The following is a 12,656-nucleotide window of genomic DNA, read 5'->3' as shown; positions in this document are numbered from 1 at the left end:
TGGTTTATACAATTGCTTTTTAAACAAGAGAATAAAGAAAAAGAAATATGCAATTATAGTGCCTTTTATAATTACTACAATTACCTCTACCAGTACGCTTCTGTTGTTTTGTATTGTCTGATGTCACTTGACTTCAGCCTGAAAAACTTCCTTTAGTATGTCTAATAATAACTAGTATGTCTGCTAATAACAAATCCTCTCAGTTTTGTCTATCTGGGAATGTCTTTATTTTGCATTCATTCTTGAGAGATTGATTTTCTAGAAAATTATTTTACAGTTTTTATTTTTCAGCACTTTAAATATGCCATCCTACTGTCCTCTGGCTTCTAGAACTCAGCTATTTATCGTACTGGGATTCCCACATATGTGGTCATTTTTCTGTTGATGCTTTCAGTTTTTTTTTTTTTTTTTTTTTTTTTTTTTTTTTTTTTTTTTTTTTTTTTTGACTTTCAGCATCTTTACTGTGACATATCTGGATGTAGATCTCTTTGTGTCTACTTAACTTGGAGTCTATTGATCTTCTTAGATGTGTAAGTTAATGCATTTCATGAAATTTAGACAGTTTTCAGCCATTATTTCTTCAAATATATTTTCTGCTCTATTTGGTACTTCCATCATGCATATGTTGGTGCACTTAATGACGTCCCTTTATTTCTCTGAGGCTCTATTCATTTTTTCTTCATTCTTTTTTCTAGTTTTCAGATTGTCTCATCACTATTGATATCTTTTCAAGTTTGCTGATTATTCTGCCAGCTCAAATCTACTGATCGATCTGCTCTAGTGAATTTATTATTTTGGTTATTGTACTTTTAAACTCCTGAAGTTGTCCTTTGGCTCTTTTTATAAATATAATTTTTATTTCTTTATTGACAGTCTCTATTTGATGAGACATTATTATCATACCTTCCTTTACTTTTTTAAACACAGTTTTCTGTAGTTCTTTGGGCATATTTATAATAGGTACTTTGAAGTCTTTATCTGCTTAGCCTGACATCTGAAACCTCTCAAAGGCAGTTTCTGTTGCCTTTTCCCCTGTATATGAGTCATCCTTTCCAGTTTCTTTGCATGTTTCACAATTTTTTGTTGAAAGCCAGGCATTTTAGATAAGATATTTTAGCAACTGTGGATACTAAGTTTCCCCTTCCCTCTAGGATTTGTTGTTTGCTTGCTAATGTATTTGTTTAGCTCTTTGGCTGGGCTATTTCAGGGACATCTATTTCCCCTGTGGTGTGCAGCCTTTAATGTCACTCCTCAGAGGACTCAGCCTTGGACATGTAGACTGTCACCCCAATCCTCCTGGAACAACAGTGTTTTTAGTTGGCCTGTCTTTGGTGAAGTTTCTAGATGGCCTGCCTCTACTGATATCACACTCAGCTCTTAGCTTCCACTAATTAGTATATGATCACTCTGTTCTTTCAATAACATCCTGGAGGCATAAATTACTACATGGTCTGATCCAATTAAACTCAGGCCCCTTGGCCAGGGTAGTCTTTGAGGTCAGTCTTTGAGGTCAGGTCAGACTTCAAGAGGAGCCCTTCTTGGCTGTCTCTTTCCCTGGTTTTCTCTGATAAACTGAGCTTTGACCTACCATTTGGCTTCTTGCTCTCATCCAGTTACCCCCATCCTCCTCTTAACTGCACACCACTAAAATCTTATTTTCAATATGCCCTTTAGGCTTAAATTCCCCCATGATCAGTCCCAAATAAGCTCAGTCTTCTTAGGAAAAGCTATGGAATTTTCTGTTCTTACAGATTGATTTTCCCCCAAGGAAGGACCTTTGCACCAATTCTGTGGATTCAGTGGGTAGAACCCACTTTGCAGAGTAACATCCCCCATCTATAAGCAGAATGCTGGGTAATGGCAACATCCCCTGGTCTTCTTGGCTTGCCTTGCTCAGCATGGAACTTCTGCCCTACCAGTGATTTTGAGTGGGACTGACTCAGGCCTTGTGGTCTTGGGCTGCCATGCCTGGGGCAGATCTTCTGATCTATGAGTAGGGACTGAGTGGTGGAAGGGAGCTTCAGACTCTACGCCATTCTTGCCTCTAAGACAGCTTCAACAACACAGAGCTGGGTGAGATGAGGAGTGCTGGTGTCCCCCAACCCCCGCCGCCCCCCACACACCCTAGGAGAAAGCTTAGCCCTAGCAGAGAGCTGGGGGAAATACAGTCCTGTGTTCATAGCTGCACCCACGAAGAGTAGAACTGTCATCTTGCTGAGGTGGGGAAGAGAGGACAGGTCATGGTTCAGATGTCACAGATGCTTACTGTTCTTACCTAGATTTCATAGATTTTCCCGAATAAATGTTTCTCCATTTTTTTGTATAGCCTTAGGACATTTTCAAGAGACTTGAAATCGTTTTGTATTTTATATTTTTTTTATATTTGAAATTAAAGATTTTATTTTGAGGTAACTGTTGACTGACAAGTAATTCTAAGAAATAATACAGAGATCCCATGTACCCAGTTTCCCCAAATGGTAACATCTTGCATGATTATAGTATAATATCACAACTAGGATATTGACATTTCTACATCAATATACAGAACATTTTTATCACCACAAGAACTTTATTTTTTTTTTAATTTAATTTAATTTAATTTTTGGCTGCATTGGGTGTTCATTGCTGTGTGCGGGCTTTCTCTAGTTGCAGCAAGTGAGGGCTACTTTTCATTTCGTTCCGGACCGGGGCACGAACCCGTGTCCCCTGCATCAGCAGGCGGACTCCCAACCACTGCGCCACCAGGGAAGCCCCCCACAAGAACTTTTATAATGACAACTACTTCCCTCCTACCACCAGCCTCACTTTATCCCCTAGCAACCACTAATCTAGCCTTCATTTCCATAATTTTTGTCTTTTCAAAGATGTTATATAGGTGGAATCATACTAGTACATATGTCTAGAACTTCTAGCATTATTTTGAAGAGTGGTGATAGTGGACATGCTTTAACTGCTTCTGATCTTAGGGGGAAAGCATTCAGTCTTTCACCATTAACTGTAATGTTAGCTATAGATTTTTGGTAAGTGTTCTTTATCAAGTTGAGGAAGTTCCCCTCTATTCCTATTTTTCTCTATTGTTTCACTGAAGAAAGAGTCCACAGGTCTCCTCAAAAGCCATTCCAAATGTGCTCCCTCTATTGGCTATATTTTTTTTAAGGTACATAGCTTTGCAGAGGAATCTCAGGTTCTCATTCAATCTTTGAGCCTGGTTAGCTCTATTCATGTCCATTCTTCTCCTTCCCTGCTTCACTCATGTTGGCCTACCAGATGATTGGTCTCCCTGCAAAATGGTGACTCTCTGACCTACATCTTTTATTTAGTTCTCTTCCCAGGACTATGCTTTTCCTGATGAACTCCCCCTTCTGAAGTCTTACACTATGTCTCTTTGAACAGTTGTTCTAAGGTCAAGGATGTGTATTCTAAAACTTTTAGCACTTTAAACAATCTTTTCTTTCACATATGGATATTTAAAATAACTTTTCCATTTTGACCCTTTTAAATGGAGATTATTCAGTCTCCAATGACCAACCCATGTCAAGACTGGTCAACTTTGTCCAACAACCCATATTCCTTCTAACCAATGTCTTCTGGTCATATACTTGATATGATTAGAAAGAAGTAAATGCCACCTAGAGATGTGAAGAGTGTGCTACAAGGTACTATTACCTCGGAAAGGTCATGACATTCTGGGAATCTGGTCCTTTTCATTACATGTTGAATTGAATAAATCTGGTCAATGAGACATCAACAAAATTCACAGGAGACTGATATACAAATAAGTAATATAACTGTCAAGTGGAATCAAAACTCCTTTTATCTCATTAGTAAACTTTCCTTATAGAAAATATCTTAACAGAAAACTAATTATTATAAACAGTATATTTTTCAATGAGCATGAAATCAGAATAAGAGATCTTAGCACAATCAAGTTTTTAAATGATAAAACAGATATTTTCAGTAATTTCTAACTCCATTACTCCAATTTTTATGTAACCCTATTTTTCCCTACAATATCTTGAGAAAAGTACATAGTTATAAACTGGGTAACCCCAATTTACAGTTGGAGAAACAGACACTCTGTGTCAACAACCTGTACAAGATCCTTGAGGAAGTCAGAGGTAGCCCCAGTGTAGTAATAAAATGCTCCTCTCTGCTAGTCAAGGTGAGATGGCTTTTCCACTTAGTTTGCATTTCTGGAATGCAAAGCTCTATTTCCAGAATTAGATGTTATTGGGCATAGGTATGTGCTGTCAAAAAAAGGTATGCCCATTTTTTTCAGTCTGTATTCAAGTGCCTGAAGTTACTGTTACCAAAAATACAAACTGTCCAGTATTCTTGAAGCTATTCTGTCAAATATATAAACCAGATTCTGTGTTAAGTTATATAAGATTTGCATGAATACTCTCCAGATGTTTGATGTCACAGAAAGAACTTATTCTGTTGTTTGGGATTCCTCAAAACCATATTCTCTTTGTTTGCATATGACAGGGCACCCCGGGACATGAATGCTAAAAAGAAAATGGACACATATGGCACTCTCTAGGGAAAATAAACTTTGCCACATTGTAATATAAGATGAAGTTAAGGAGTGTGATATGACTTTAGAATATATATATATATATATATATATATATACATATACCTCAAAAGTGAAGTAAAATGTTTGGTACTTTTCACAGAGCCATTAAAAAAACAAAACAAAACGCAATGTGTATCTCTTTAGCTGTTTTGTAATTAATGTTGATTACATGAGAGCAAGAGAAATAACCAATGCCAGAGGATCATGGCCAGCAACCATTCTGAGTATTCAGAGCCAGTTTTTACATATTTTGAACGTGTATTCTTTATTATCAGACTGTAGAGTTTGATATATATGCATAAGATCTACCCTTTTATTTATATTGTTTAGATCATCTCTCTCCTTATTTTTGCCTGCTTGATCTATTTTGTTATTAAAAGTGGTATATTAAAATTTCCTATTATTAGGATGTTTCTACCTATGTCTCCTTTCATCTCCTGTAGTTTTGTTTCATAAAAGTTGATGTGTTTGGGCTTCCCTGGTGGCGCAGTGGTTGAGAGTCCACCTGCCGAAGCAGGGGACGCCGGTTCGTGCCCCGGTCTGGGAAGATCCCACTTGCCGCGGAGCGCCTGGGCCCGTGAGCCATGGCCGCTGAGCCTGCGCGTCTGGAGCCTGTGCTTTGCAACGGGAGAGGCCACAACAGTGAGAGGCCCGCATACCGCGATAAAAAAGAAAAAAAGTTGCTGTGTTATTTGATGCATGATACTCACATATTATGTCTTCATTGTGGATTATGGTTTTTAGCACTTCTTTGTCATGTTTTCCTGATTTCATACTTGAATTCTATTCTACCTTATCAGGATTTGCTACCCCTGTTCTCTACATTTTCCTGGTATACTTTTGCACATGCTTTTAGTTTTGGCCTTTATGAGTCACTTTAAGTGTGTCTATTACATATAGTATGTACTTGGGTTTTGTTTGCAAGTCAATTGGAAATTTTTTTCTTTAAATAGGTGTTATATTCATTCACATCTTAAGTTGAAAAAAAAACACAATAAAATTGCCTTTATTAGTATACAGTTTTAACATACATACAGATTCATGTTACTTTACCATAATCTGAATATAGAATAGCTTCCTCACACTTCCTCCATGGAGTCAGTTCCTCCCTCCCACCTAACTCCTGGTACACACTGATCTTTTTTCTGTTGCTTTAGTTTTGCATTTTCTGGGATAACATAGATATGTGTTATAAATGGAATCACACAGTATGTAACCTTTTGAGATTGACTTCCTTCACTCAACATAATGCCTTTGAGGTCCATCTGTGTTTTTGCATGTGTCAATAATTTTTTCTTCCTTATTTCTGAGCATTATTCCATCAAATGGATGTCATACAGCTGTCCTACAGTTTGTTCATTTGTTGGAAGAAAATGAGTTGTTTATAGTTTTTGGAGATTATGAATAGAGCTGAGATGCACATTTGCATACAGGTTTTTGTGTGAATGTACATTTTCATTTCTCTGGGATAAATGCCTATGAGTGAGATTGTAGGGTCACATGATATGTGTATGTTTAACTTTATAGGAAACTGCTAAACTGTTTGATACAGTGGCTGTACCGTTTTTTATTCCCACCAGCAAAGATTAAATTTCTAGTTGATTAGCTTCCTTGTAAGCACTTAGTATTGTCAAGTTTTTTGTTTGTTTTCCCATCTTCTGTGGTAGCTCAACGTAGTTTTAATTTACATTCCACTAATGGATAATAATGTTAAGTATCTTTCATATGCTTATTTTCCATCTGTATATACTCTTTGGTGAAGTGTATGCCCAAGTCTTTTGCTCATTTTAAAAATTAGGTTGTTTGTTTCCTTATTGTTCCTTACTGTTTAGTTTTGAGGGTTTTTTACATAGTCTGGTTACAAGTCTTTTGTTGTATATAACATTTCCAAGTCTTTTTCTCCTGGTCTGGACCTTATCTTTTCTTTCTCTTAATTGTCTTACACAGAGTGGAAGTTTTAAATTTTAATGAAGTCAAATTTATCATTTTTTTCCTTTGTAGGTCGTACATTTTGTGTCATATTTAAGAGCCTTTGACTTACTCCAGGTTACAAAGATTTTCTTCTATGTGTTCTTAAAATTTTTTTTATAGTTCTATGCTTTACATCTAGACCTATGACTGATTTTGAACTAATTTTTTATGAAGTTGGAAGGGTTTTGCCTATAGACATCCAGTTGTCTTAACACCATTTGTTGAAAAGACAGTGCTTTCTCCAGTAAATTGCCTTTCCGCCTTTGTCAAAAATAAATTGGAGGGGACTTTTCTGGTGGTCCAGTGTTTAAGAATCTACACTTCCAATGCAGGGGCATGGCTTCGATTCCTGGTCGGGGAACTAAGATCTCATATGCCATGTGGTGAGGCCAAAATATATTCAGTTGCACATATTTATGTGGGTCTATTTCTGACTCTGTCTTCTGTTCCATTGATCTACATGCCTCTCTCTTCACCAACACAGCACTGTCTTGCTTATGATAGCTTTATTATAATAAGTGTTAAAACAAGGTAGTATGGAGCTTCCCTGGTGGCGCAGTTGTTGAGAGTCCGCCTGCCGATGCAGGGGACACGGGTTCGTGCCCTGGTCTGGGAAGATCCCACATGCCGCGGAGCAGCTAGGCCCGTGAGCCATGGCCGCTGAGCCTGCATGTCCGGAGCCTGTGCTCCACAACGGGAGAGGCCACAGCAGTGAAAGGCCCGCATACCACAAAAAAAAAGAAAAGAAACAAGGTAGTGTGGGCCCTTCAAATTTATTTTTTTTCAAACTTGTTTTAATTATTTTAATTTCTTTGTCTTTCAATATAAATTTTAGAATCAGTTCTCTTATTGGAATTGCTATCTATAGATCCCATTCACAATAAAATATGTGGAACAAACTTTAAAATTGTAAAACCTAATGATATAATGGGCACATATGAACCAACCAGTCAATCAAAGAAGTGGAACATTAAAACTTGCATCTATTTCTGTGCTTTCCCTCTGCCTTGTATCCATAGCTACTTTTTCCTTTGATGCAGCTAATTACTCAAGGGCAGACATTCCAATCTGTTGAATTCTTAGGTCTTCTGAATCACCTTCCCTTCCACTTGTGATTTGGCTGTTAGAATTTTACTTCTTATGATGGTCTCTTGTAAAAAATGTCGAGAGTACAAGAGGAGATAAACTTCATACTACTTCAAAAAAGCATATTTTTTAGTTGATACTATGTCGAACTAATTTTTCAAGTTAAATATTAGGTTTAAGGAGGTTTAAATTTTAATCTTAAATAAAGTAATGGAATTGAAATAAGTAATTAATACAATTATTCAATCATTTATTACTTCTAAAGTTCCATAGGAATGTACCAGTACCTTTCTTATGGCACCTATAATTCTCTACATTGCATCACATTTATTTATGTGTATATCAGATTTAGTTTCCTCCATTTTATTAAAATATAATTGTCATTAAACATTGTATTAGTTTAAGGTGTGCAACATCATTATTTGACTATGTATATATTGAAAAATTATTACCACAATGGTTTTAGTTAACATCCATCACCTCACATAGTTACAATTTTTTCTTTCTTGTGATGAGAACTTTTAAGATCTATTCTCTTAGCAACTTTCAAATATACAATACAGTACACTTAACTATAGTTACCATATTGCACATTAATCCCCAGGATCTTGTAAAACAACCTCACCCATTTCCCCCTCCAGCTCCTACCTCTGGCAACCACCAATCTGTGCTTCACTTCTCAAACCTAGAGCAAAACCTCTCTCTGTATTGCAGTAGTGCTTCATACCAAGTCTGCCACTCAGTTAATTTAGAAAAAATGAGTGAAGTGTATTTTTACCTCTGTCAATATCATCCCAGAGTTCAGTTGAATTGTTTTGCCATTTCTTTGAGATTGTATTATGTAGCTTTTGAACAAGGACTAAAGATGTAAACAAAGATCATGAAAATTAGTCTGGAGAAATGAAGCAGCAGATATTTCTAGACCCAACTCATTGTGTTAATGACCACCTAAGTCTCTCAGTACTGTAGTCAGTTGGATTTTTGTCTTTCCTTTCCAGCTGAATGCTTCCAAGCAACCTTGAGCAGGGAGGTAAAGAATAAATGGAAGTGTAGACTATTAGGTTGTGAAAACATTGCATTCCCCCAACTGGGGCACTCAGTAAGTGGCTAGTCACAGGAAACCTACACCACAGAATATAGTTTCATTTCTTTTATTTGGTGAGCGGCCTATTTATGAGTTAAGGTGGGATGAAGGTATTCAGTGCAAAACCTGTATGAGATGACTAAGTATTAACCAGTAGAATATATCCTTAGAATTACTTCTTCTCATTCAAATATTTACTAATATAAAATTCTGATGTGTGTATCGTTAGTGTCATTCATTATCACGAGCATGAAGGGTTTAGCTGTGTATTAACTTTTACAATGCTAAAATTTAATATTTATAATGTTGCACTTCATTCATCCATTTAAAAACACTTACTGAGTGCCTAGGCCTTCTTTTGGACTCTAGGAATACAGCAATGAAGCACACATACAGGTCATATTCTAAATTTCATAACCAAATGACGTATATAACAATTAATTTTCTTTGAAATTTATCTAAAACAAATTATTTCTATTTTGGGGGAAATTCTCCATATATTATTATTGTATTATAAATGTATTTGAATCTCTATTTTGATTTTAAATAAGAAGTATATAAGATTCCTAAGAAATCTAACTTAATAAACTAAACTGATACATAACTTTTTAGCAGTTGTAATAATTCATATTATAAATATATTTGAAATCTATTTAGTTTGCTTTCATGACAAGATAATATTTTCATTGACATAACATAATCTTTAATGTTTTATCACTGTCTTGCTCAAGATTCCTGAGTCTTAGGCCATAGGATATTGTGATGTGATCTAAGATTGTCCTAATATCACTCTAAATCTGTATGTATATTAAACATTGGCAGTAGGCTTAATTAGCTTTCATTAAGTACTTCAGCTTTTCAGTGTATAATTCTGTACTGCAAGATCATATACATGTGCCACAAATTTTACCAATTTTAGTCAGGCACTTTCTTAATTAACAGATATTTAAAGGTTTTTTAAAAATAAATTTATTTATTTAATTTTGGCTGTGTTGGGTCTTTGTTGCTGCATACGGGCTTCTCATTGTGGTGGCTTCTCTTGCTGCTGTGCACAGGCTCTAGCGTGCAGGCCCAGTAGTTGTGGCGCACAGGCTTAGTTGCTCCACGGCATGTGGGATTTTCTCGGACCAGGTATTGAACCCGTGTCCCCTGCATTGGCAGGCGGATTCTCAACCACTGCGCCACCAGGGAAGCCCTAAAGTTTAATTTTTAGCAGAGATAGTCTGGAATATTTTGACATGAAACTGGTTCTTGTGTCTTGAAAATAATTTGATCATAAAGCCACTAGGGGGCTCACATACCATGTGTGTAAATCGTGGCATCAGACGTCCACATAACACTTCTGGGCTCTTAAAAGCTCATGATAGCTGGGACAATAATATCACATTCAGTAGTTTTGTGTGGTAGGTTAAAAAGTAACATTCTTAACACAAAAGGTAAGGGCACAGTAACAGAAGATTCTAGGAAATACATTAAACAGGTGTAACTTAGGGAAATTAGCAACGAGGGGTCAAAAATTGAAACTGGAGAAATGTTAAAGTCTGGTTGGTATCAATCCCTGTGAACACCCATTCTGACTGGACTTGCTGTTGCTACAGGAGCATAAGCTCTAGTTGTCAACCCTAGAGTCCTAGTGTTGGACAGAATTACTTTTGCACAAATAACATTATCTGATATTATTTCAGTTGTCTCTTGTAATTGAGAAGACTTATTTGTAATCAATTTAAAAAGTCTTTAGCCTGTTCATTTTCTTTAGTGTAAGATTGTATCAATATTGTTTCATTTTCTAAAGAAAGAATCTTGAAAACCAATTCGAGCCCTTTCTTACATAATTCCAATGCAGGTGTTTCCAGCAAAGTGGATGCTTAAATATTTTATGAATTCCATCTATTTTTATTTTGTTTTGTTTTCAATCCAGGGACAATTCAGCATTAATTTGACTGGAACTGGAATGAAGATATCCAGTACAGCAAAGTGGCTTGCTCAGGGCACTTATGCCTCTGTCATCATTCACAGATCACAAGTAAGTCCTGCTGGACCAAAAACTCTGTCTGAAATACTTCTGTGCTGTGAACTAGCATTAAAGGTCCTCTACTTTAAATTTAGAGTTATATGAAGTTAATGACTAATGCATTATTGCATATGATGGGCTATATTACATATAATGAAATATAACATTAATTTATGAAATTATGGAATTGGGTTCATTTTTATTCATGTGCTTATGTAGGTTTTATATACATACACATTCATGTTTAGACTACATATATCTGAACATGAAATCAAATGCCAGAGCATATAGATTGAAGTAGCTCAAGTTTGGGGTTGATGGCTTGAAATGCAGGTACTTCAAAAAGAGGTAGTGCTTTTAGCTATACTCTAATTATTAAAGGTTTGTACGTTTTAATATTTCAAAGCGAGAGGTAACTTTTTGGTTTATTTACCTCACTACTTTGATTTAGTGATGGGGCTGAGGTTGGAGCCATTTGTCATTTAACAAATATCCTTTATAGGTTCTTCAAGAATTAGGAATTTTTTTTATGGTTTTATGCATATTTTCCTCTGTCTACCTTTATCTAGAGCACATTGGTATTTGGTTTTTACCTATAGCACAGGTATTATCTAAAGTAGAATCCATTTAATTTTGATGCTGGTATGGTGTACTAGCACATCCTCTTTATGAGATGTCTTCTAGTACTTGGAGTTCCCATGTCTTAGATAGCATGATTCTATCTATAGTAAATCAGGATCTACATTATAAGTGTCCTCACCTATATTGCACATAAATCAGCACCATCAACAACCCCCTGCCCACTCTAAGGTTTTATCATTTTTCTTTCTTTTGATAAACGTGACTTCTGTTACTCCTATTTATATGAATACTACTTATAAATGAAATTCAATTTTCTAATAATCAGAGACTAAAACATTATATTTCTGAATATTATGAAATTGTGTCTCAATTTATAATTAAAGAATTTAAATTTTTATTATTTCTATCATATGGGCAAGCAGTAGGCTTTTTAAAAATGGCTATTTCTAAATATTTATTTGGCAAATTTTGGTCTAATCCCTTTTGGTAGAATAAGGGAAATAAATTAATTACCTAGTTAAAGTATATTCTGAGCAAGTAGAAAATTTAGAGAGTGCAATGAGATATTCTGACTTTATACAGCTTTTAGGTATCTTTTGGTTAAATGAGATCTGGCTGAGGGCAGCAGTAAAAATGAATATTTAGTACAATCATTACTTTTGCTTCTATTTAAGTTCTATTCTAAAGATTATTTATTTGTTTATTTAATTGAGAGTTTCTCCCTCAATCAAAAATTTTGCACATGAAGGTATTTCCTGAGATCTATTGCCTGGTGTGAAAATGAGACTTGTGAAACCCAAATGTACTTATGGAAATGCACACATATTTTCATTTCCCATTAAATTTAAGCAAGATTAGGGGTTTACTTATACGATCCGTTAGCGAACAGGAATGTATATAAATTGGAATTTTTACTGCCATTCCTTTCTCTATTTACTCAGACTCTCTAGAGTTTAGAAAGCTTTTGAAAGGAAAGGCAACTTCAAAAGCCCCTGATCTCAAAATATTCTTCATCCTCAAAAGTTCCAGGAACCCAAAGTTTCCTTATCTACCCTCCTTCCTTAGATTAAAAAAACAAAAACAAAGCAAAACTTACCTTTTCTAGAAACTACAGGAGTTCAAGCTATTTTTCCTTTATCCTATCAAAATGCCTTTTGACTTTTGGACCTAAAGATGGAAGACAGTTTGGAAAGAAAATCTAGCATGTCCTGACCACCTTCTTCACCAGCCATTCCTCAGTAAGCAGCTCTGCTTTCCTAAAAAAAAGAAGAATCTCCCTTTTTTAGTCCTTGTCTAATTATAATTCCTGCTTTCAGTCCATTTTTATTCCCAGCCCCCCCCCC

General features: G+C 35.7%; 1 protein-coding gene across 1 annotated transcript in view; it reads left to right on the top strand.

Annotated features, from left to right (window-relative positions):
- ADAMTS20 (ADAM metallopeptidase with thrombospondin type 1 motif 20) overlaps positions 1–12,656 on the top strand; it is a 194,035-nt gene that overhangs the window by 180,347 nt on the left and 1,032 nt on the right. The window contains exon 38 of the mRNA XM_024740424.1: positions 10,639–10,743. Within this exon, the coding sequence (XP_024596192.1) occupies positions 10,639–10,743 (105 nt within the window). The remainder of the gene's footprint in view (positions 1–10,638; positions 10,744–12,656) is intronic.

This window comes from Neophocaena asiaeorientalis, unplaced genomic scaffold (assembly GCF_003031525.2).
Source record: "Neophocaena asiaeorientalis asiaeorientalis breed wild unplaced genomic scaffold, Neophocaena_asiaeorientalis_V1.1 scaffold340, whole genome shotgun sequence".
In the NCBI taxonomy this organism is placed as follows: domain Eukaryota; kingdom Metazoa; phylum Chordata; class Mammalia; order Artiodactyla; family Phocoenidae; genus Neophocaena; species Neophocaena asiaeorientalis.
Note: the sequence above shows the minus strand (reverse complement) of the source record. Positions and strands in the feature narration are given on the sequence as shown.